The following is a 22,233-nucleotide window of genomic DNA, read 5'->3' as shown; positions in this document are numbered from 1 at the left end:
ATACAAATAACTTATAATAAAAAAAGTATAGTTTAAGAAATAATTCGTTGTTGAACAATTTTTATATACGAATAAACTTGATGTATCGATTATTTACGTAGTTTAAAAATATTTGATTTAAATTATCTGCAAACGATATTATAAAATCCTTTAAATTTTATATACCCACTTCAAGACTCATGCAAAATATAACCGTTTATTAACTTATTTATATCAATTATATAATTATAATGCATAAAATTAAAATTAATTAAAATAATAATGTGGATGACTGTGCGTCAAACTCTTTTAATTACACTTTTCCAAAATTCTCAAATTATCTATCTTCGAATCGCATCTTAAAAAAGGGAGTCTCTATAAAAACGATTTCATAAATCGTTTAAGAATCAAAACAATTGTCGGCGAAGCACGTATATACGAATACGGTTAAATTCCATTTTCGAACGCGCAGCCCTGGCCTGAAATCCCAACGCTAACGGGATTGCTCGCCGACCGGTTGGCCGCCCTGGGTGATGCAATCGGCGGTGGTGCACATGCACAACACAGTGCCCCGGTGACAGGGCGCGCGATGCGCGCGCGTCGGGTGTATGTGTGTGTATAGTACACGCCATGCGTGTGGTACGGTGCGTCGAAAAGTGGTCGTATAAATAAACAGGGAGCCTGCGAACGATCAGCACTCGCGGGGCCTGTCACGGTCTCGGTCGGTTGGGCTTACGGACGGTCCGGAGTGACACAGACGGCTGCTGCGGTGTTGCTCCCTCCCCGACCACCCCGCGCGCCCCTTTGGTGTCCTTCAACCGAAGATGTCATCGCCTACACAAGTGGTAAGAAGACGTGGTTGCGATAGGCAGTAGTTCATGCCCGATAAAGGTGGACGTATATGTCACCCTTATTCCGTAAACAATCGCTAGCTTTATTTTACTTTTATTGTTAGATTGTTTTTTGTTATTATAAATTTAAATCGACTCCAATTGCCGCTTTCACCACAACACCGTCGTCGTACGATTTAAATCGAGAGATAAGCTTGCTGCTACTGTTTTTTGTTTTCCCCCTTTATATGAATCACGTATTCGTTCTCTCGCCCCTTTGTTAGAACGCGAGCGGCATATATTCGAGTAAAAATAGAATTTATTGAATGAATCGAAGTGACTACTTTGCGTGGTGGTTGAAACTAAAAGACGAGAATTCGATTTGCATATTACTTACATTATGACATGCACATCGAAAGCGTGTTATTGTATACGCGGGAAATTATCGGAGCATTAATATTATTGTCGCAGACAGCAATTTCATCTTTATGGAAAGAATTTTTCGAGGAGTCGACCAATTTTTAGCGAATATGTATGATACTCGCAATTCTCCGGATAAATTGTAGGCACGCGGTTACAATTATGTTAATTAAAGCGATTTGCATCCTTCTTGGAAAGTGAAAAAAAAACAGGACTGCTCACCGTTTTTTTGTGCCTGTAGAAAGATTGTATGAAGATACTTATTATAATTTGCATTTCGTATTTACATTTTACAACAAACATTATTTGCAATTTATATAAACATTATAAATATATTTGTATTTTTGTAATAAAAATATGAAATAAATTATGTACGAATGATACAGTATTTTAGTATGAAAAATTATTTTTTAATAATTTTGCATTGTTTTGTAAATTAAAAATTCCTGTTTTGTAAACTAAATTTCTCTCCAATGTCTCAAAGAACCGGATAACTAAATTATTAATCATTAAGTTGCAACATGTAGTATTAATGAATCACAAAAATACGAACGGAAATTACAAAGTACGAACCAGAAGTTAAAATTTCCGTGTTACGTGATCTTGTTGGAAATATCTTAAAGATCAATCCAATGCAGTTGTTGCAATAAAGTGCTATTAGAGAAAACTACCATATTGGCATAAAGTGACTACTCTATATCAAATTGACTATTGTACATCCTGACGGTACCAGTATTAGATAATGTACTATCTTGTAACTGGCTGGATTAGGTCGATGATTAGGCCTCAGTGACTGCGGATAAATCTCATTCAAACATGCACGGTCATTAGATAGGTTTTATGGATGAAGAGCTCGCTAGGAAACACTTTGCTGAACGTTTGAATATATTTTGGTAATAATATATGTAATTAATTTTTTTCCTTTATACATAAAAAAAATTAAAGAATATATACTGTAAACGTTAATATAATAAATATATAAATATGAAAAATTTTACGATAATCGTATTCAGTCGCTGTTAATAATAATGTGATCATAAATTAAAAATTAATTTGTAATCGCCCTTTCTTTAAACAAATTCTAAAAAAATATAATTAATCTCAGCTCCGCTAGGAAATATAAGTTATTCTATTCAATAAAACAAGCGTGTTTTTTTTTGGTTGAATTATCTATGATTGTGAAATATCAAATCGATGATAATCGAAAATGTTTTTAACTTAATCTATGACATTCCCGACATTAGTTTATCATATTATTATCAAACTGTATTTTTACGTATTTAGATAAGCTATCTTAACATAGCATTTCTTACTGAAAATAGGCAATTTTTGTGAATTTAATGTATAATAGTTAAAATTGTAGTTTAAAATAATTCATCGTGGAATTTTGTATTCTCTATTTTGTAAAATACAATTATTTTTTTCTATAATTATTTTTTTTTTATTTCGTATTTACATAAGTGACCTTAGAGAAAAATAATTGGTCTATTAAAGTTATCATTTAAATACATTTTTATTGTTACAACGTTTCTGCATATCGAGTTTTTGCAATTAAATAATAAAATTATATTTTTACATTTCAGATTAAAAGCGTTGGGCCAAAATTGGTACCGTTCTTTAAAAGCGTGTCCGTGTATTTTGTATTACTTGCTGAACAGCCATCTCTATTAACGGCGTGTTTTAAATGTTTACCCATAATAAGCCTCATTATTTTTGTTTTGTTGCACGGAATTAGTTTGTCTAAAGAGTAAGTAAAGAGTGCTCATAACGAGATGAGCTAGATTTTAAATCGTGGTAATCTTTTTGCTTCAGCATTGCTAACGCAATACTCATCTCTTTGCAGATATGCCTTCTCCAGGCGTATATTAACGGGATTAGTGTTTAGTTGTATAGGTGACGCACTATTAGTGTGGCCTAATTGCTTCACTGCAGGGATGTGTATGTTTGCTATTGCGCAAATTATGTATATATTTGCATTTGGATTCAACCCCCTTAATTTAACACTCGGAGTAATACTGTACATGTCTTGTTCAATTGGTAAGATTTATAGATAGAAATATTGCGAATGTGTGTTTATTTAATCGATTAAATATTAATGTTCATTGATCGCTATCTGTTAATAATTAATTGGTTAATGTACTGCTTTCAGTTATATGTGCTTTGATGCCTGGATTAAATGGGATTTTAACAATAGGAGTACCAATTTATACAGTATTACTTACCACTATGGCATGGAGAGCCATATCAAGAGTGCAATTCTTCGGGGTACATTTATATGATAATATAGAAAAAAAACTATAGAAACAATTAACTTTATACCTCTGTTAGTCGCCTCTATTCCTTTTAAAAATATGTAATACTTACTTCTCTAATAATAAATTATCATTTTTCTAAAAACTTTGTCGCAAGTATTAGTTCTTATATGTAATCAATGTAATACAGAGAATTAATCATATTTTATCCATTAGGAATTGTGGACGTGGACTAAGTTGTGCAGTTGCATTGGAAGCATTTGCTTTGTCATATCTGACACTTTGCTCGGGTTTCATTATTTCCACAGTCCATTACCGTATTCTCAGGTATGTACATTAAGGCTGTGTTTTGTTATTCACTACAAATATTGGAAATTATAATATGCATAACATATATAAACAATTTTCTGCACTTGCAATGAATAAAATATTTCAAAGCCATTTTATTGAATAACGGAACGCAGCTTATACATTCATAGTGCTTGTGAAAAATAACCTTGATAATAATATGATAATTTTATGAAAGGTATAATAATGATCGATTTTTTTTACTTTTCAGGTATCCATTATGTTGACATATTATGCAGCACAATTAGGTATAGCATTAAGCGCAGTAGATTCGAAAAACAATAGTAATAACAGAGTACCTGCCAGTAAAGGCTGAAACATTTATCCTCTATCTGGATAAACTTATCTGCAGATGCAAAACAGGAATGTTTCTCAACGTCTGCTCTAAGCTATATGCATAATTCCAGTAGGAAATTATTGTGATAATCGTCTTTGACAGATTGAATATTTCAAAGCCATATTATTGAATAAGAAGACTCGGACGAGTTTCAGTGATAGGATACTATACTTTTGACTGCAGAAATAGTCTTATATTTTTTTTGTATTATTAATGAAATACAAAGAGATCCTATAGAGATTTCGTACTAGCCACATTGGTGGTATCCCTATTTTTTGTATATGTATAAGAATTAAAAGATATACTATTAAGTATAAATATTATTGAAAAATAGAAGAATATTAGTATTCTGAAAGAAATAATTTCTTAGCGAAAATTTCGTTATTTTTATCGAAACAGTTATGTTGTAGTGTTATATAATATCTCTGAAAATCGAGATTTTCAAATGTAAAATGAAGATATATTACATTGTTAGCGATATATACATATATGTATAAGTGTTTCTTATGCATAAAAAAACCGCATTTGATGAACTATATAAAATTAATTATTTTACATATATATATTTAAGCCAAAATGCAATAGTTTGTCTGCAATTCATCACAAATGGTGAACATATTAAAGAATACTTTTGTAAGGAAGTTATTGTTGTATATATATATACATTACGTTATATATTATCTATACTTGTTATATATTATCTATACTTGTGTGTTATTATCATCCGTCAATGTAAATTATCATCTTACAGAGAACAAGTTGCAACGTAGCTGTAAACTGTAGAAATATTTCTTACGTCAATCTATATTATGTGTTACACATATATTGTGTTTATTATAACATAAATCGTTAACACTGCCATTTTTGTTGGCAAAATAAAAATTAAACGATAAGTTTCCAATGGGTTTAACTGAATGTCTAAATTAAATTTTTCAATATTTCCCCATAGCGAAAATAATATTTATAAAATATAGATACAAAATTACTCTTATGAATTAAAATTGTAAATATTATAGAACGTTTTTCAAATTAAAATTAAAATATCCTGCTCATTTATTTTAATTATATATTGGTTGCTGCTTTTTATTTAAATGTCCCTGTATATTTTAATATAAAATTAAAGATAATAAATTTTATTATCTTTTTCTGAAATGTGCTTTATAAAATCGGAGGTTTTAAAATTGACTTATTACATTTTTGCCAAAAGGATTGCTTATCCTTATACTCTGGTTATATACTATAAGAAGTTTCACTTTCTTTTTTTGCTACAAAAATGTAAGCATTTTTTTGTATGAAAATAGATTACGAATAATTACGTTTTGGATATATATATACATATATATATATATATATATATATATCATATATACCATATATCATTTATACGGACGACTTAAGTTTTTTAGCGAGGACACATGGCATGTCTACCTCCATCTACAGGTAATGTTGCTCCTGTTATGAAACTGGCATCATCACTTGCTAGAAATGCAATAGTCTTTGCGACTTCCGAAACATCGCCCGTTCTTCCTAGAGCATGCGTTTGTTTACCGCGCTCGAAGAAACTTTTAAGCTGGTCTGGGTTCATTCCACTGGTTTCGTGCAGGTTTGTTATTATAACGCCAGGATTCACGGCGTTCACACGCACCTAGTGCATTAAAACATTTTAAAATAATATGAATAATAAAATCTTTAAAAACAATATTAAGTTGTTGAAAAAAGAAAACAGTCATTATGTTTACATATACCTGTTTTGATGCCAATTCTAAAGCAACGCAACGTGTAAATTGATCCACAGCTGCTTTACTCATGCAATATGCCAGACAACCCGGGAAAGATCGTATTCCATTTACACTAGAAATGTTTATAATGTTGCCCTTTGTCTTGATTAAATATGGCACTGCCAGTGTTGTTAGTTGATATACCGAGCGAACATTTATATTGAAAATCCTGCAAATACATATTTTATGATACGAGCATGTTATCAAAACGTAACATAGTTTATATCAATACTGATGTAAATTTATATATTATCAGTTTATTATTACGTACTTGTCATACTGTTCCAAGCTTGTGGTCTCTATAGTACCGCTTTCCAAAATTCCAGCGTTGTTAACTAAAACATCTAATTTACCATAGTGCTTGATTGTCGAATCAATAATATTTTTTACATCGTTCTCATTAGTTAGTTCTCCCGTTACGATGAATGGCTTGGATTGTCCACACTGTTCGGCTACCTTATTTAAATTGTCCTTGTTACGTCCACTTATCGACAACGACGCCCCAAGGTGAGCTAGGTGAACAGCTGTTGCAGCACCTATACCTGAACTAGCTCCTGTTATTAGGACAACTTTTCCAGCAAAAGACATCTGAAATAAATTAATGTTCTTCAAAAAACTGTTACAACATACATTTTATACACGACCCGAGACAGTGATATTGCAAATTCAGGCTCGTTTCTACCAATAGATGAACTTAATTTGCTCATTATCTTTTCTAATTCTTACAACTAGAAAAAGATAAGTAAGTTAAACGAGCTTCAAGTTAATCACATTGGTGGATGTGGACATTAATGTTATAAAAATATAATGATATATATATATATATATACTTGTACTTTCAAACATAATCAATCAGCAGAAATATTTCGTTTAACACGAGCTAGGTTTTTGGAAGAAAAAAGATGAATAGAAAAAAAAATAATATGCCGGTTATCGTTTCTAGTTATGTAAAATAATATATAGCGTTTAATAGCCACCTGAATACTTACAGTGCTAGACGATATCAATTGCGATATTCGCAAAAAGCGATAAAAATGCGATGTAGTATACGTGAGAGCAAGGTACAATCTGCAACGCAGCGATAAACAAATACGATATATGTAGTACGATAAGTGAGTTAGCACTTCGTATATATTTGTACTCCCCCACTCTTCTATTCAGGAACAGCTATGATGCTGCTAGTAGCAGTTGCCAGTTTTCTATCTCGCTCCTAAATGCCGTCAAGTTGCTGCACTTTTCTTTTTTAATAATATAATTTATTTCTTATTAATGAATAAAAGTACCAAAATTTTCAATGTTAATAAAACAAGAATTATTTCAAACAGGAAAAAATAATTAGGAACTTATTAAATTATTGACACGCAACAAGATTATACAATAGATATACTTGAAAGTCTTTATTATTGCGATTATTAATTTAAATAATTTTATTGTTACATTGAAAATGACCCGAACGGAGTCGAAATGTTTGTATTATTTTGATTTTTATGTTTTTAATTATATTTTCTATTATGTATTATTATAACGTATATATGTGCTAATTTATTACCTTTGTTAAATTATTGGTTCTTTCTAACTGTCAAAATTTATTTTTTATATACAGTCTTATTCAATTTTTCTATAATTAGGGACGTTCTTAACATTTCTGAGAAGAGGAGAGTGTAATTAGATCTTGGAACATTGAGGAAACAATAAATTACAATATAAAAAGTAGTACTTTATATTATTTAAAAAAATAAAACATTGTGAGGATAATGTAAGTATGATATTATTATAAACAAAATTTCTAAAAAGATATTTGGAATCGATAATATTTGGAAAGATAGTATAAATTTCAATTAAAATGTATATTTCAAAAATAAAATTATTATTTTTAATTTTTCCTAAGTATTCAAAATTAATCAAAGTAAGACAAATACCCAGAATTTGGAAAGTGAATAAATTAAAAATTTTCATGTTGCAGATTACAAATTTTAAACATTATTAAATTAAAATGTGAAACATTCTCATGCATTTATATAGAATAATATTAATATACAAAGCATATATATATATATATATTTGAAAAAAAATTCTTTAGTAATTTATTTAAATTGTTTACTTTCGTAAATATATAATCTGTAACGAGTTTTATCTATTTAAATGACTAAATATGTCCAGCTGTCTAACAAAAATATGTATGAATATTAATATGGTGATTTTTCAGTTTAACAGTTGTGTGTATAAGTAGAATATATTATCATATTGATATTAATAATTAATTATAATAACTAATTATATACAATGCATATAAAACAGAATTTAAAATGTATTTATATTGTTTGTTGTAAAACTATGTTATTTTATTAAATATTATTAATTTTATAAAGTTCTGTAGAAAAAGAATTTTTCTAGTAATATCCTTATTGTATAGATTTTATTTGTTCCAATTCATTCGTTATAGTCGCTAAGTATTCTTCAACTTTCATTAATTGTTCGATGATATTTGTATTACTCCACTCTTGTTCCTTGACTTTTTTCACGACTCCTAGTAATGACAATTTAGCGCTTCCTAACATCTTCCTTTTCTTAATAACTGCAATATCAATAGTACAACGTAAATATGCTTGTGCTAAATCACAACATAAATTCAGCACATTTAAAGTTGCAGCTTCGTTATGACTCCATGGATTTGAAGTGATAAAACGATATGCTTTTTGTAGGTACTGTGCCGCTTTCTCTTCGTCAATGTCTGTTTTTCTCAATACGACAAGTTCAGCGTACATTCTCCAAATATCTGGATTATTAACTATAATAGAGGTGATTCTTCCAAATAATTCCAAACTATTTTGAAGCAAACGAGATGCTGGATTTCCGTTTGCATCATTAATATTATTTACTATAGCATTTGTTAATATCTGGAGAACTTGAACATCTAAATGGTTCTTTTTCAAATCCAAAATACGATGATAACATCGAATAACCTGTAAATAAATTATTTAAAACTATTAATAAGATATATTTAATATAAAAATTTAACTATATCAAAAAAATACAATTATATATGCGTGTGTATATATATATATATATAAAATTCACTTTTAATATATGTATACATGAATTTTATAATTTTAAATGTTAATGCTTTTGCAATTAGCTTAGATATTTAAACTGAGAATTTTTGTAAAAAGAAGTGTAAATACGTACTTCCGAAAAATGTCCCAAATCGATGCTTACGATCATTAAATTATCCCATACTTGCCAACAATCATAACAAGATGCTATGGCATCATGTAAAAATTTCCAAGCTGTTGTTTTATCTCCCAATTTTATGTATGCTGTTGCTAAATTGTTCCATGCTTCAAAAGACTGAAATTTTTAGATAGAACAAGATTTTTATGAAATTCATATGTCAACTGTAAAATTATCAAATATGTGTACGTACACATTGTTCTAAAGAACAGTAATGTTTATATGCCTTAGCAGCCAATTTCCAATCTTCTATTTGTAATCCTGCATAGCCTAATTTAAACCATACATCTTCCTGAATATTATTCAGTTCAACTGATAGCTTTAAATGTGGTATTGCTTCGACATACTAAAAATAAATATTACATTAAGTTTTGAATAAAAGGTTTACTTTGGCAGTTAGTGACTCAAATATTAACATTTTTCTTTGCAAAGTAATACAATCCCCAATGTCTTTGTACTCTACTGCTTTTTTCCTCGGACAATTTCCATGCCACTTCATAATGACTCACATCACCAGTTGCATCTCCTAACAGACACCACAATTTTACCGTTGGCTTCTTAGATATTTCCTGCTCGATAATCTCAACTGCCTGAAAACGCGTTCACATAAGTTATTTATTACATAATTTTTTATCATAATATAAAATATATTAATATAAAATATACCTTATGTTTCAAATTTAATACGTTATAACAGACGATCACATCCTCCCACAGTTCTAGTTTTATAAAAACTTCCAGAGCTGCTTTTACATCACCAAAACTGAACAGTAGATTACCCCATTTTTCCTCCAATATCCAAATCGGTCTCATACCACTTGCAAAAAATAAATCCAATCTTCTGACTACAGGTGTTTTTACATCATTGTAATCATTTATTAGAGACTCTGTTTGCTTCATAGATCTATTAACAGTTCTCTTATTACCAGACTCCGATGAGCAACGATAGTACAAAGAAGTCATCTTCAACGACCAATTTTTTGTACTCTCAATAACTTTCTATAAGAAATATTTCTTAATACTATCTATCAATAATGAACCATTACATTAAATATTTATGAATAATCAATATTATTCATAAATAATAAAGAAAAAATCATGTTAACATTATAGCTTACACTTAGATAGGGTCTGATTTCCTCATCAGTAATTTCATATGTAGGTTGACACAACTGTAACTGAATACTGTTAACTATTAAAATCGCTCTTATATTAATGTTTACGTGCTATAATTGATATAAATATATACTTACTATTTTCCTAAAATTATTGCTTCTTCTATCATACCTAATTTAGTCTCTTCTTTATGTTCTGAAAACTCAATGCAGTCTAATCTCAAATCATCAAAATCATTTAAACTCAGAGACTTTGGTACATCTTTGCAATCTAACGAAGGAAAAGTATCCTTGTTCATTTCTACTTTGAGATATAATTGCGGTTTTTCTTCTTGTTGATACTTGGTACGTTTTCCCATTGCGCCTTCTAAACTTAATTTCAAACCTGCTATTGTTTGTGCATGTTCAAGGTGCTTCTCAGAATTCTGTGATCTTCTATAGTACAAATAAAATGCAGCAGCTTCTAGATTATATAAAAGATTACAAAGAGAATGTTCCAATATATTCAGCTTACTAATTTCTGTTATTAAATTCTCAGTTTCTTCAAAAAGTACTCCTGTGTCTTCATCTAACACATGTTGATGTAATAGAGTAGCTCTAAACAGCCACCAAATGCAACTTTTATATTTAAGCTGCAGATCTACGTTAGAAAATATTTTCTTAGACAGATAAAGGAATTCTGGTTTTTGTACATTTATATTACATCCATCATGCAAGGATAAATGATTGAGTGCTTCGTCTCTTCTAGTTTTCAACCAATCAATATCTTCATCAACAGGAGGGCCTGTCCAATTGTATTGGACAAAGTATAATAATGAAGCTACTCCTGTACACAGCCATGACAAATGCATATGAGTTTCAGATAAACTATTATGTATAATCTCTTCTAAATTATCACCATTTCTTATTGCCTCGATAAATGTAGAAAGTTCATTATTTATTGTATCTTTGTATCGGCCATTTAGTATTTCCGATACATTATTTGGTAAATCTAGAACTAAAATTAGAAAGAATTGTTGAGATAGAATTATACATATTAATAACAGAATTTCTACGTATTAAAATATACTATATATGTGTACTTAGAAGTCATTTTATATATTTTATTGAATTTTATGATTTTACAGTAACATGTAGTAATAATAATCAGCATACCTTTGTTTATGGAGAAATTAAGTAAAAGTTTAATTTCTATCAGTGATGCGATTTTCAACCCGCTTGCAGCACTCGACGGTAGCGCCATCTATCGGCGGCCTGGTGCAACTGGTAGCACACACAAGCAAAGGCTCTTCTTCTTCTACCTTAAATAATGGCTCCCGCCTCCAAGCAATGAAATAGGAGATCGATACGGCCAGATCACGTCTTTAAAGTAAACCGTACAAAAATATGAAAACGAACGGATGATGCAATGCCCGCGAAAATGGCGTCGCTCGACCGGTTTCCGGGCGCCTGCGTCTACGGCGTCGTCACGTCGCAATAATGCACGTCATAAGAGCCCTAGTCGTCAAAAAGTGCTAAATGACGAACAATCGAGACGAGCTCATCCGCAGACACGCATCATATAATGGAAAGCACCCGAACCGAAATACTTTCCGTCAAATGGTCCTTTAAATGCCTTATATGGACATTTCAATGGGACTGACAGACACCGACAATAGAAAGAAGAAGTGAGATAGAATACAGTGCCCTGATTGGTTACGCGCCTCGGCCGCGCATGTGCACTTCATTTTAGGCTTCACAAAATCAGGAGAGTTGCGCTACTGTATATACTGTGATACCGGTGTGGACTTTATCTTAAAGCGCCTCTATGTCTTTAAAATGTGGACATTGAACTAAAATAGCCAATGTTAATACGTCTTCTCAGTGGATAATGTCTGCGATTTTGTGGTTCTGTTCTATGCTATGATCGTGATTTTTTTTGTCTCCCCTGCTACATCCATGACTGATTAGATGAGTATTAATTAAATAAAGTATGATCAATCTTTTTGTTTTATATTTCTTTATTATTTATTATCGCGGTCCTACTTTTTAATAAAATTTAATGTAATAATGCAATGTATAGATATAGATAAAGGAGTCTCAGAGTGCCAACAATAATTTGAAAATTTTTAAATTTAATTGACTTGTGTGTGCATCATGATATTATACCTAATTATATATGTGTACTGCAATAGGATATATACTTCTAAAATAAAAATTAAACATTATAGTAATTAATATCTTTATATAATAATATATATATTATACCTATATATAGATTCTATTATAATAATGAGAATAAATTAAGGTAATGAAATGTAGTAATAATGAAACCAAAATGCCAGAAAGAATGATAAAACAATATTTTCAATGCAATAATTATTATTATTCAATTATATATTATTATTACAACTGGGTTTATTTTTCACATGCAGGTATTCATCGAATATCTTACCTGTCTTTTACGACTAATTAATATTTGATATATGTTATATTTTTAATACTATACATATATATATGTCCAAAAAATCGATTGAATTATTAACTATTATATAATAAACACTTTTCACTCGCAAAGTTGTATTAGATGATAACATACAAAAACTTCAGTCGCTCGCGAGTGAAAATATTTTACATATTGTATTCATGTTATCTCCAATTTATCAATAACCATGAAACAAAATGTGCTCTACTTTCTTAAAGAAGATTCTACAATTTTATAAGCAGTCGCGTTTCAATAACATTTAGCCAACAACTTAATACTGAAAACATGCAGAGACGCGATGAATTAAACTTTATAATTAATACTAGAGCGCATAAATATTTAAACACAAAAAATGGTTCATTCATAAATAAACTATATAAATAAACAAGATAAAAAACAAGAAAATATTCATTTAAGATATGTTTCAGGAAAGGTGGAGCAATGCTCTTAATTACAATACAGTTATTCACTGTAATATTAATAAGTATTATTAATTTACAATTGATCATTCAAGTAGAACAGGATACCGATAGGATAAAAATAAAGACGGTGTTGTTGTCCGCAAATTGTAGAACTTTTAAAAATAATTATCTTTCTCATTATTATTCTCAATAGCTTCTCTCTTGGCGGCTATCAGATTCTCCCATTGCGCGATCAGCGTGTTACGACGTCGTGGATTAGGCTACAAATAATAAAAGGTTTTTTTTATCGCTTAATAAAATATATCTCATCCACAGACACGATCCAAAGAATTATTTTTAATCTAACACATTTATTTCGGTGTAATAGTAATTAATTGTAAAAAGTGAAAAAAAACATTGCCAACCTTGTGTTTTCCTTTATGTTCTCTTTCGATTTCATCTTCATTCAAGGTATTAGTGGAAGTGCCACTTCTAAGAGAACTGGAGCCATCGTAAATATCGGAATCGTTGTCATTTCCTATGTCAAGTAGATTCGGCTGAGACTTTGCCAACATTTGCGATCTCATCAATCTAGAAGATAAACGAGATTTACACGAACCAGTTTAAGTTTGTACATGTTATAATGAAATAAAAAGGCTCCTTTACGCAATTTTTGTTATGTTTTATTGTAATGCAGCAATTTGCTCAGATAACGTAATACTTTATCCTTTTAATGCTTTCTTCATTGTAAACAAAATCAGATATTAAATAAATCACCTAAGTTATATTATTTTTTGTATTTGTATTATTGATTATCGTCACACAGAATTGGAGATATAATAATAGTACAAATCGTTTAATTCTTAATAAACTAAAAAAATTATTCTTAAACAATTATAGAAAGTTAATCGCAATCTTCCCTTTAATCTGTTATTTAAAAAATAGTTTGGACCTTTAGTAAAATAAAGTAAATTCCTCGATATGAAAACTTCGATACCTTAATTCGTTCTCCCGCTCTTTCATATCATGCAGCTCTTTTTGAATCTTTTGCTCGACAGGAACATATCCTTTCCTCGTTAACGGTTTCTGTGGCCCGTCGGTGTCGTCCGGCTCCAATGGTATTTCCAGTGTTCTATTAAAAGCTTTAATACTTAGGGGATTGAGCGTGATAACGGGCGTTATAGGAGAATTCAAACTGTCGTCGTTCGGCGAATTGTTCTTATAGAGTTTTCCCCGTGTAGCTAGAAACCTATGCATCAAACCCTTCTGGCTTGGTATGGTCGCAAAGCGCAGTGGGGTCGGTGTAGTCCGCGTAGATATCACGCCGTTCGTCATCTTTGGCGTCAAGTTTGGCGATAACGACGTCGGGCTAACTGCTTCCAGTATCTGCGGCGTGGACGTTGTTCTTTTCAGTTTTCCCGAAGACAGAGCTTGTGGCATACGGCGCACCTATACGATAAAATTACATTATTTTAAATACAAATGAATTTTCCGTGTTTGAGAGCGATTCCACGATTTCCAAACATATTTTCACATTTTTTTATCTTGTTCTTCAGGCTCGAAAATATTTCGATTTTTATATAAATATAAATATAGATGCGTGGGATTTTTAGAGATACAGATGCTAAACTGTGTTTTATTTGGTGCATTCTGAAGATACCTTGAAGTCTACCGTCTCGTGGGATGTGGTTTTAATGCTACCCACGTTCCGCAGTTCGTGTTCCCTCTCGGTGACTTCTTCAATTTCCCTTTGTATTCTGTCCGTCGCCCTCTTTAACTGCTCCAGTCTATGCTCCGCCTGCATATGCATATCAAACATTTCACACGTGAAAATATGGACCGTTTTAAACTATCCTCGAAAAGTACGAGATTACTCGAGATTAAAATTCAATGATTTCCTTATCAGGGTTTCAACATGTTTTCACGAAAAATTAAAAATATTTTAAGTTATGTTACAATAATATACAATACAATCGGACTTCTGTTTTATCAGAGAGTTTTAAAATTTCTTTACAAAGAATCCAAAAACTTCGAGACAAGGAATCTCATTAAAATTTCGTTTAAAAAACAAAGTACTCTACTTTCAATGTGCATCCGATCGAAAATCGAATAGTTGAAGAACTTATCTGATCCTTTTTACGAGTATTAAGGTTTCTAATAATTGATCTGCAGATATAAAAGAAATGGCACGACAGAATGACGTCTTTTAAATTTTTATGTCATGTTTTATACGTGTATTCCAATTCTCTCGATATCTTTCTCATCGCGCTTATACGAGTCTTGGGACTCAATATTGATTAATGGATTGATTGTAATAACTATTGATAAATAGATATGTTATTTCATATGAATGATACCGTGGAGAACGAGACCACTTTCAAAGAATTACATATGTGTGAGGTAGGAAGGTGAAAGGGTTTTCAGCGGTGCAGCAAATTGCTTCTTGCAACAATAACCGTCATCTTTGCCTTTATCGATCGCATATCGAACATTATCAGTTTTTATCTTCAGAAAAAATTATATCGTGTTCCAGTGCAACTGTCCCGACACACGTCATGCGTTTATGAAGTCATGAAGCGGATGAATAAAGCGATATTTTCTGTATACGAAAAAAATACAGGAACCTAAATTGCGATCAAGCGACAACGTTCGGCGAAATCAAGGCTATTGGAAATCGAGCGTTACTTTCGTATCAATGAACACATCGGCGATTTTATCCTGATAAAATCTTCTCTCCACTACCACTTTTCTTCTTCTTTGAGTCACTTCCGTTTCAAATGTTTACACAAAATCTTAAAAGTCTGATCTTCCTTTATGAAGAAATACTGTTGGGCTTGCAAAACTATTAGAAATAACTGAAAAACTATATTCGAATGGAGAATATTATACTCGATCCAACAGATTTTCTTTCATTAATACAATAGATACTATTTTTTCACAATTTTTCGGTAAACATCAAATATAACTGCAGGTACACTGAAAAAAAATCTGATTACATTAATTGGAATTCTGATTAAAAATACGCTGATTTATAATTCTTGTAATAATTAAAATTCTGACCGATATATATGACAAGAATTGATTTGGCCATTTTCAACCAGAAGTTTTCTCAATGTAACATAGATGTAAAATGTGTATATATTTACATAAATATGTTATATAGCTATTCTGTCTGTTTTGCTGGGAAATTTCTACGATATATATTTGTATCGGTTGTATTCGTTGATTCATAAACTTTGCATTCGCTCGGGTATATCATTAAAGGTCACTTGAATAAATTTTCGCGCGACGATTAATCAGGTCTGAAAAAGACTCCAAGGCCAACTTGAATACCTCGTCTCGGTGTCTCTTGCAAGAAAAGTGCCGTAAAAGGGTTGACGTGACGTACGAAAGGCGAGGCGAGGACAGAAGCTGTTGCTACAGCCGCTATACCGAGTTTCTCACGAGGATTTCCAGCTGTGACGCCGGTCAGGAATGCCGTCCACAGAAAACTGAGCGAGCACCGACGGAGGTAACGGCGGCTTAACTGTAATCATCGTTTCCCTTCTAAAAGAAATGGGCCACGACTCTTCCTCTTTCGTCTCTCCTCTCGGCCTGCACCATCTTCGCTTCCTTCGAGAATGTATGAGAGCGACCGACTTAAGGTCGATTACAGTTCTCCCAATGTCGATTAACATTATTTGAATTGTCAAGTCATTCTCTTTCAAGTGTTATAAGTTGTAAAATGTAGACGGATATACTTGGAATTGAAATCAAAGATCATTGAGACTCATTATAAGTAGGATAATATTTAAGACTCATAACAGTAAGCTCAAAGGTAACGATAAAATACGATCACATAAAGCTTCAATAAAATCAATTTTCAGGATTTTACTTTCTGTATCTTTATCATATAATAAATAAATCATTATGTAAAAAAGAATAATATACTTAAATTAGATTACTGCCTTGACTTTGATTGTATATAATAAATATATTCGTACAGTCATTTTGTCTTCTTCCAGATAGAGGTCTACATTTTTATATCATGCGTCAAATACGACTACCTCATTTTGATCTTGAGCCTTGTATCGTTCTGTATGAAGATCGCGTACAATATTACGTCAACTCGAATCGAATTATAGTTGAATAAGTCATTCGGCTTCGAAAGGATCAATTTTCAAGGTCTGTTATTACATCGATACTGGTTTCAACTTGCGACATGTCTAAAAATATGTAGCAAAAATTCAAATTGTAATACATTAAGTGATATCAAACGCACTTCCTGATAAAAATTCCATGTCAACAATTTGTTTAGAATTTTAAGAAGGACGCACAAACGTGAACAAAAGTTTTCCGCAAACATATGACAGGAATTGCGATGGATTTACAAATTTATTGAACAAATATTATACATATGCGAAATATGTTGTATTACAGCCTAATTATTATAGATGAAATATTACAAGTACGCGTGTTTATTTCAAATTTTTAAATTTGGACCAAAAATTTTGATTATTCTTCCTTTTACGTGTAACACTAACATCGCTTTTGTAATTAAAGCAAATTAATAAACGTTACGAAGAAACCGAGTAAGAGATATGATATCAACATCGCGTAGACGACTCAATGAAAAATGTCATTGTAAACATAGTCGCAATGTCACGCGTAATAGTGCGAGGTGGAATTAACTCTCGCTCAGTGGAATCCAAGTCTTTTCACAACCAGACCTCTAATAACATATTCCGTCACATGAATTAAATCATAAAGTAATTATATCTTTCAAGTATTTTTTTCAAGTTCCTTGTTTCCTTAATCAATAGTATTGTATCTTTTTATCTCTCTATGTCTGTACTTATTTTTTATTTTATTAATCTTTCGAGAGAAAAGATAAAAAGAATGCAATGAAATCAAAGTATAAGCGAGCGCGATTTCTGTTTCTTTACTTTAAAACAAATATAAAAAGCGATCTCACTTCGAACTGAACACGAAAAAAAAAAAAAGATATTAAATTAACAGCATTAGTAAAACATAATTTAATTGGAAATTATCTTGTGTAATTTAATAATATCTAATATTAATCAAATAAATAACATTTCGTTAAAACAAAAGTACACATGATTTTCATCGAAAATTACCAAGATTATTTTTTATTAAACTGCTGTCAATTAATGCTATTAGTCATCTTTTTCCGTGTAGACTGTCAATTCTCTCACTGCTCGAACATTCGAGATAAATAAAACTATCGTCACGATAGCAATTTATTCCGTTTAGCTACACTTTCCATATTTTACTATTTCCTGATGTCTCGTCTAGCACGCATCTCTAACTTTCCTAGAGATCCAAATATATATTTACCATCAAGTCCACGTTATACGCGTATTTCTCTTTAAATTGCAGGAAGCGTATAAGGAACACCTGTGGGACAGGCAGATCGGTTACATCGTTTCAATGAACGACCCCTCTACGAAAATATGTTTCAGTATAAATTTCAGTCTTATTCGTTTTAGCTGAATTGTTTGCTCAGTTCGTCTTTCACTTCTGCCAATGTAAAGATCACTTTAGTCTCAGCTCAACTTACTCTTCACGGCTTTTTCTAATTCTTAGAGCTAGAAAAAGGTGGACAGTTAGTTGAACCGAGATTAAAATTAAACTACATTGCGGTAGGAACATAAAACAAACTTTTAGTTCCCCAACGTAAGATTAACTTTCATTTCGATTTAACTTACCGTGCAAATCTATTTCTACTTATAGGAATAGAGAGAAAATTGAACCAAGGTTGAAAGTTAATCTTGCATTGATCAGAAACCGGACACTACAAGTGTAACTGCTATATTAACATGTATATAAATATTTCACAGCTTTATTAACACGACCATAGTTATATATTCGGTGTTCGCTAGGGTGGAGTGTTTGGAAGAGCAATCAGCTTTCCGGAAACTCTTTTTTTTACGTTTTCTTTTTTTTACAGTCAAAGCGAGGGAGAGACTCACCTCCATTCCGTGCGTTTCCGCCGGCGGGGATTCGGGAATGCAACGGCAGGCCGGCAACGACGGCGGATCCGGACTGAACCTTTTATCGGGCTCCTCCGCGGCAGATACGCGAGCGGTGCGTCGACCTCGAAACGGGGAACAATTTCGAGCGGCTTTATCTGATCGCGAGGTGCGCCGACGAGCAACGACGACGTCCCTGCTTATTATCATGCCTCGCGCCAACTAATATTACGTCACTTGTTTCAATATTTACGCCGATGGCGCGTGTCATCCGCGTATACTGGCGACGGTAAGAATCAACGTTGCGTCGCTTTCGGTTTTTCGGAACGGTTCCTCGTGCACATGATATATATTATACTGCGCACGGTAATGCTTTTGTTCCCGAAGGTTCTCTTTTCGGCGAGCGTCGATCCGTGTCGCGAGGATGACACCCGACGCGAACCAGGCCGCTATACTTCCAGCCTTCCAGATGCAATCGGAGTCCCCCGTTGTTCAATTCTTGTACCGGAGGTGTTTCCTGACGTCGTTCGAGCTCATTCATAGAGCTTCTTCTTGAACTCAATATTGAGGGAGGGCTGGCTACGAGTGCAGATTACCCAAGCAGAACACAAAGTCATCATGACAGTGAATAATGATTGCAAAATGATTACTAAATAAAAGTCACTTTTCAATCATTTACGATTCGTTTCAACGTCGTTTTATATCGTATATCGAGTTCCCCAACAGCACAGAATTTGGAGTAATATTACTGTAACATTTGTAATGTTACTGTAATATTGCTATAGAACGTTACAATGGCTGCGTTCGGCAGATAAAGAGCAGCTTTGCAGCTGTTGTAAAATTCTTTAATGCGATTGATTTCTACATTTAGATCCGTGAGAAAGAGAGTCGATCTCATGATATTAAAAGATCATAATATATTTCAAAGGAATACACCAAGTTAAGAGAAAGTAAAAATCGCTTTATTTTGACGTCATGAAAAACAAAATGATGATTTTTTTATTACAAAACTTGACTGTTTGTTAATGTTAAAAATTAAAATAAAGTCACTTTCATTTCTTGTTGACTTTCGTGTGTTCATTGGATAACAGTTGCTATTTCGCTGAACGCATAGTCAATATTGCTGTAATGGTCTGCAGTGCTATATATGGGTTGTTGTTCTGCTTGGGTAGAGACTTTATATTCGATCTATCTATGGTAACAGAGGGACTGGTGTCCATATAGATGTTGACGCTCACCGTACAGCACAAATCGCACTCCAACAATATTGCAGCAACATTGCAATGTTACAGCGATATTGCAGTAACGTCGCAAACGTTGCAGTAATCGCTGCAAGCTTCTGCGCTTCCCGTATTCTATAAGAGATACACAAAATGTCAACAAAAGATCAAAATGTCTTTATTTTAATCATTCTTGGCACCAATAAACAGTTAAACGCGTTGTAACTTAAAGTTATATCATTTTTAAATGAAGCGAAATCATTTGACTTGGTGTATTCCTTGGAATGAATTACATTCGAATTAATACTTGCATGACAGAGGAGAGAGAAAGAGAGAATACCTTCTATCGAAGGCTGTACACGCGCGTAATCGTACTGGGTATCACCGCGACGAACGCAAAGACCTCGATAACTCGCGAATAATAGGACGCACAGCGGGGCCGCGTTGCGCAAATACCGATCTTCGCCGCGGAGGTATCGTGAATGCGGTCTCTCGCTGTTCTGCTCCGTGAGACCGAGAACTTAACGAGACAGGTATCTAATAATTCATTCGACGGGACTGTGATCGCCGACGATTCCGCAAGACCGTGTCGCGTTTTCTCGCGAGAGCGTCGCCAATTTTATTCCGTTCCCGGCGCACGCACGTCTCTCTCGCATGAATTAGATCGACGGGAGATTAGAAAAGCGGCGCGGCGGCGACGCGCGGGCGGCACCTGCGATCGAGTCCTCGCCTTTCGCGATACTGCTGGTGAACTGGTCGCGGACCCGCAGGTACATTGGCGCCGCGCGAACGTCCTGTAACAGTAAATATATCGCATATATATATACGCTCGGGCGATGTGCGACATCGCATTTATCCTGATCCACCAGCGAGCGAGAGCGTTTGACTCGCCATTTTATCCGCCTCGCAAATCTTGCTCCCCGTTGGAACCGGCAAACTGTTCTCCAAACAAGAAAAGCAACAGGACGGTATATATATGCCGCGCGCGCGTGTTGTCACCAGCGAACACGAACCGGTCGCGAATGTTTGGCATTCGCACGCCGATGAATCTGGGATGTTGTAAATATTTGTGTTGTTCCCAGTTTACACGAAGGTTTAATGAAGCGACTTAATTATACGAGTCTTTTGCCGTCTTATATCGAGGAAAAACGAAGCGTACTATATTACTCATCATGCAGGATGAAATATTTATGCAAATCGGTTTTTTATAATATTTCAATAAAATATTTCAGTAATATTTGGTAAACAACTTGTAAAACGTTTTAAAATATATTGCATTAAATTGATATTACGATGTTTCACCAAAATATTTTTAAAATCTTGTACAAATATTGTAAAAAAAACGGAAACATTTCGAAAACTCTGATTTCCTGGATATATTTATATTTTAAAATATTTCATGAAAAATTTCTGGAATATTTTAATCTTGCAATGAAATATTTTGGAAATATTTCATATTATGTGGAATGTAACTTCGAGATAATTTGTTGATTTTCAAAACTTTGCTTATTGAAATATTAGTTAAAAATTAAAATAATAAAAGTGCGATTTTTATCCAAGTAGCAAAGTAGTGCTTCGAGATGTTTCTCATAAAGAAAAATTTACAATTATCAAAAGTAAAATAGAGTAAGAATTAATGCAAAGAACCCTTTTTCCCCTTTTTAAAACGTAAAAAATTGCAGCACAAATTGCAAAAATTTAATGAAATATTTTTATGTTAAAGAATCTATTATATTCGAGAGAGAAAATAAAATGATATAGTTGATACAACATTTTCGACATATTCTTTCCTTCACAGATTATTCTTATTGGAAAAATATTGTACCGGCATGAAATATTAATATGAATATATTAATGAATAGGATAACAACAGATAGCAGTTAGAT

At 32.5% G+C, this 22,233-nt stretch overlaps 3 protein-coding genes across 5 annotated transcripts; 1 reads left to right on the top strand and 2 right to left on the bottom strand.

Moving 5' to 3' along the window:
* Window positions 1–641: 641 nt before the first annotated feature.
* On the top strand, window positions 642–4,440 carry LOC108772586 (lysoplasmalogenase-like protein TMEM86A). Its single transcript, XM_018538144.1, has 6 exons — window positions 642–824; window positions 2,813–2,976; window positions 3,073–3,266; window positions 3,379–3,494; window positions 3,698–3,808; window positions 4,041–4,440. Exons 1-6 carry the CDS (start codon window positions 804–806, stop codon window positions 4,143–4,145), a joined length of 711 nt encoding a protein of 236 aa, XP_018393646.1. The 5' UTR covers window positions 642–803; the 3' UTR covers window positions 4,146–4,440.
* A 1,067-nt stretch (window positions 4,441–5,507) lies between these two features.
* On the bottom strand, window positions 5,508–11,652 carry LOC108772585 (3-oxoacyl-[acyl-carrier-protein] reductase FabG). 2 transcript variants are annotated; one of them, XM_018538143.1, is made up of 11 exons: window positions 11,446–11,652; window positions 10,429–11,287; window positions 10,294–10,360; window positions 9,842–10,174; window positions 9,592–9,765; window positions 9,369–9,521; window positions 9,131–9,292; window positions 8,581–8,907; window positions 6,216–6,532; window positions 5,912–6,113; window positions 5,508–5,811 (listed from the first exon to the last, which is right to left on the bottom strand). In XM_018538143.1, exons 1-11 carry the CDS (start codon window positions 11,531–11,533, stop codon window positions 5,569–5,571), a joined length of 2,925 nt encoding a protein of 974 aa, XP_018393645.1. In that variant the 5' UTR covers window positions 11,534–11,652; the 3' UTR covers window positions 5,508–5,568. The 2 variants fall into 2 exon arrangements, with proteins under 2 accessions (XP_018393645.1, XP_018393644.1); XM_018538142.1 differs by lacking the exons at window positions 8,581–8,907; window positions 9,131–9,292; window positions 9,369–9,521; ... (3 more) ...; window positions 10,429–11,287; window positions 11,446–11,652 and adding an exon at window positions 6,934–6,997.
* Window positions 11,653–13,296: 1,644 nt separating this feature from the next.
* Window positions 13,297–20,703, bottom strand: mdu (mitotic spindle positioning protein meduse). Of its 2 annotated transcripts, XM_018538075.1 has the most exons (6): window positions 20,688–20,703; window positions 19,128–19,776; window positions 14,816–14,953; window positions 14,153–14,604; window positions 13,581–13,746; window positions 13,297–13,436 (listed from the first exon to the last, which is right to left on the bottom strand). In XM_018538075.1, exons 2-6 carry the CDS (start codon window positions 19,335–19,337, stop codon window positions 13,332–13,334), a joined length of 1,071 nt encoding a protein of 356 aa, XP_018393577.1. In that variant the 5' UTR covers window positions 19,338–19,776; window positions 20,688–20,703; the 3' UTR covers window positions 13,297–13,331. The 2 variants fall into 2 exon arrangements, with proteins under 2 accessions (XP_018393577.1, XP_018393579.1); XM_018538077.1 differs by lacking the exon at window positions 20,688–20,703 and having other exon boundaries at window positions 19,128–19,781.
* Between the last annotated feature and the right edge of the window lie 1,530 nt (window positions 20,704–22,233).

This window comes from Cyphomyrmex costatus, unplaced genomic scaffold (genome assembly GCF_001594065.2).
Source record: "Cyphomyrmex costatus isolate MS0001 unplaced genomic scaffold, Ccosl1.0 scaffold192, whole genome shotgun sequence".
In the NCBI taxonomy this organism is placed as follows: Eukaryota; Metazoa; Arthropoda; class Insecta; order Hymenoptera; family Formicidae; genus Cyphomyrmex; species Cyphomyrmex costatus.
Note: the sequence above shows the minus strand (reverse complement) of the source record. Positions and strands in the feature narration are given on the sequence as shown.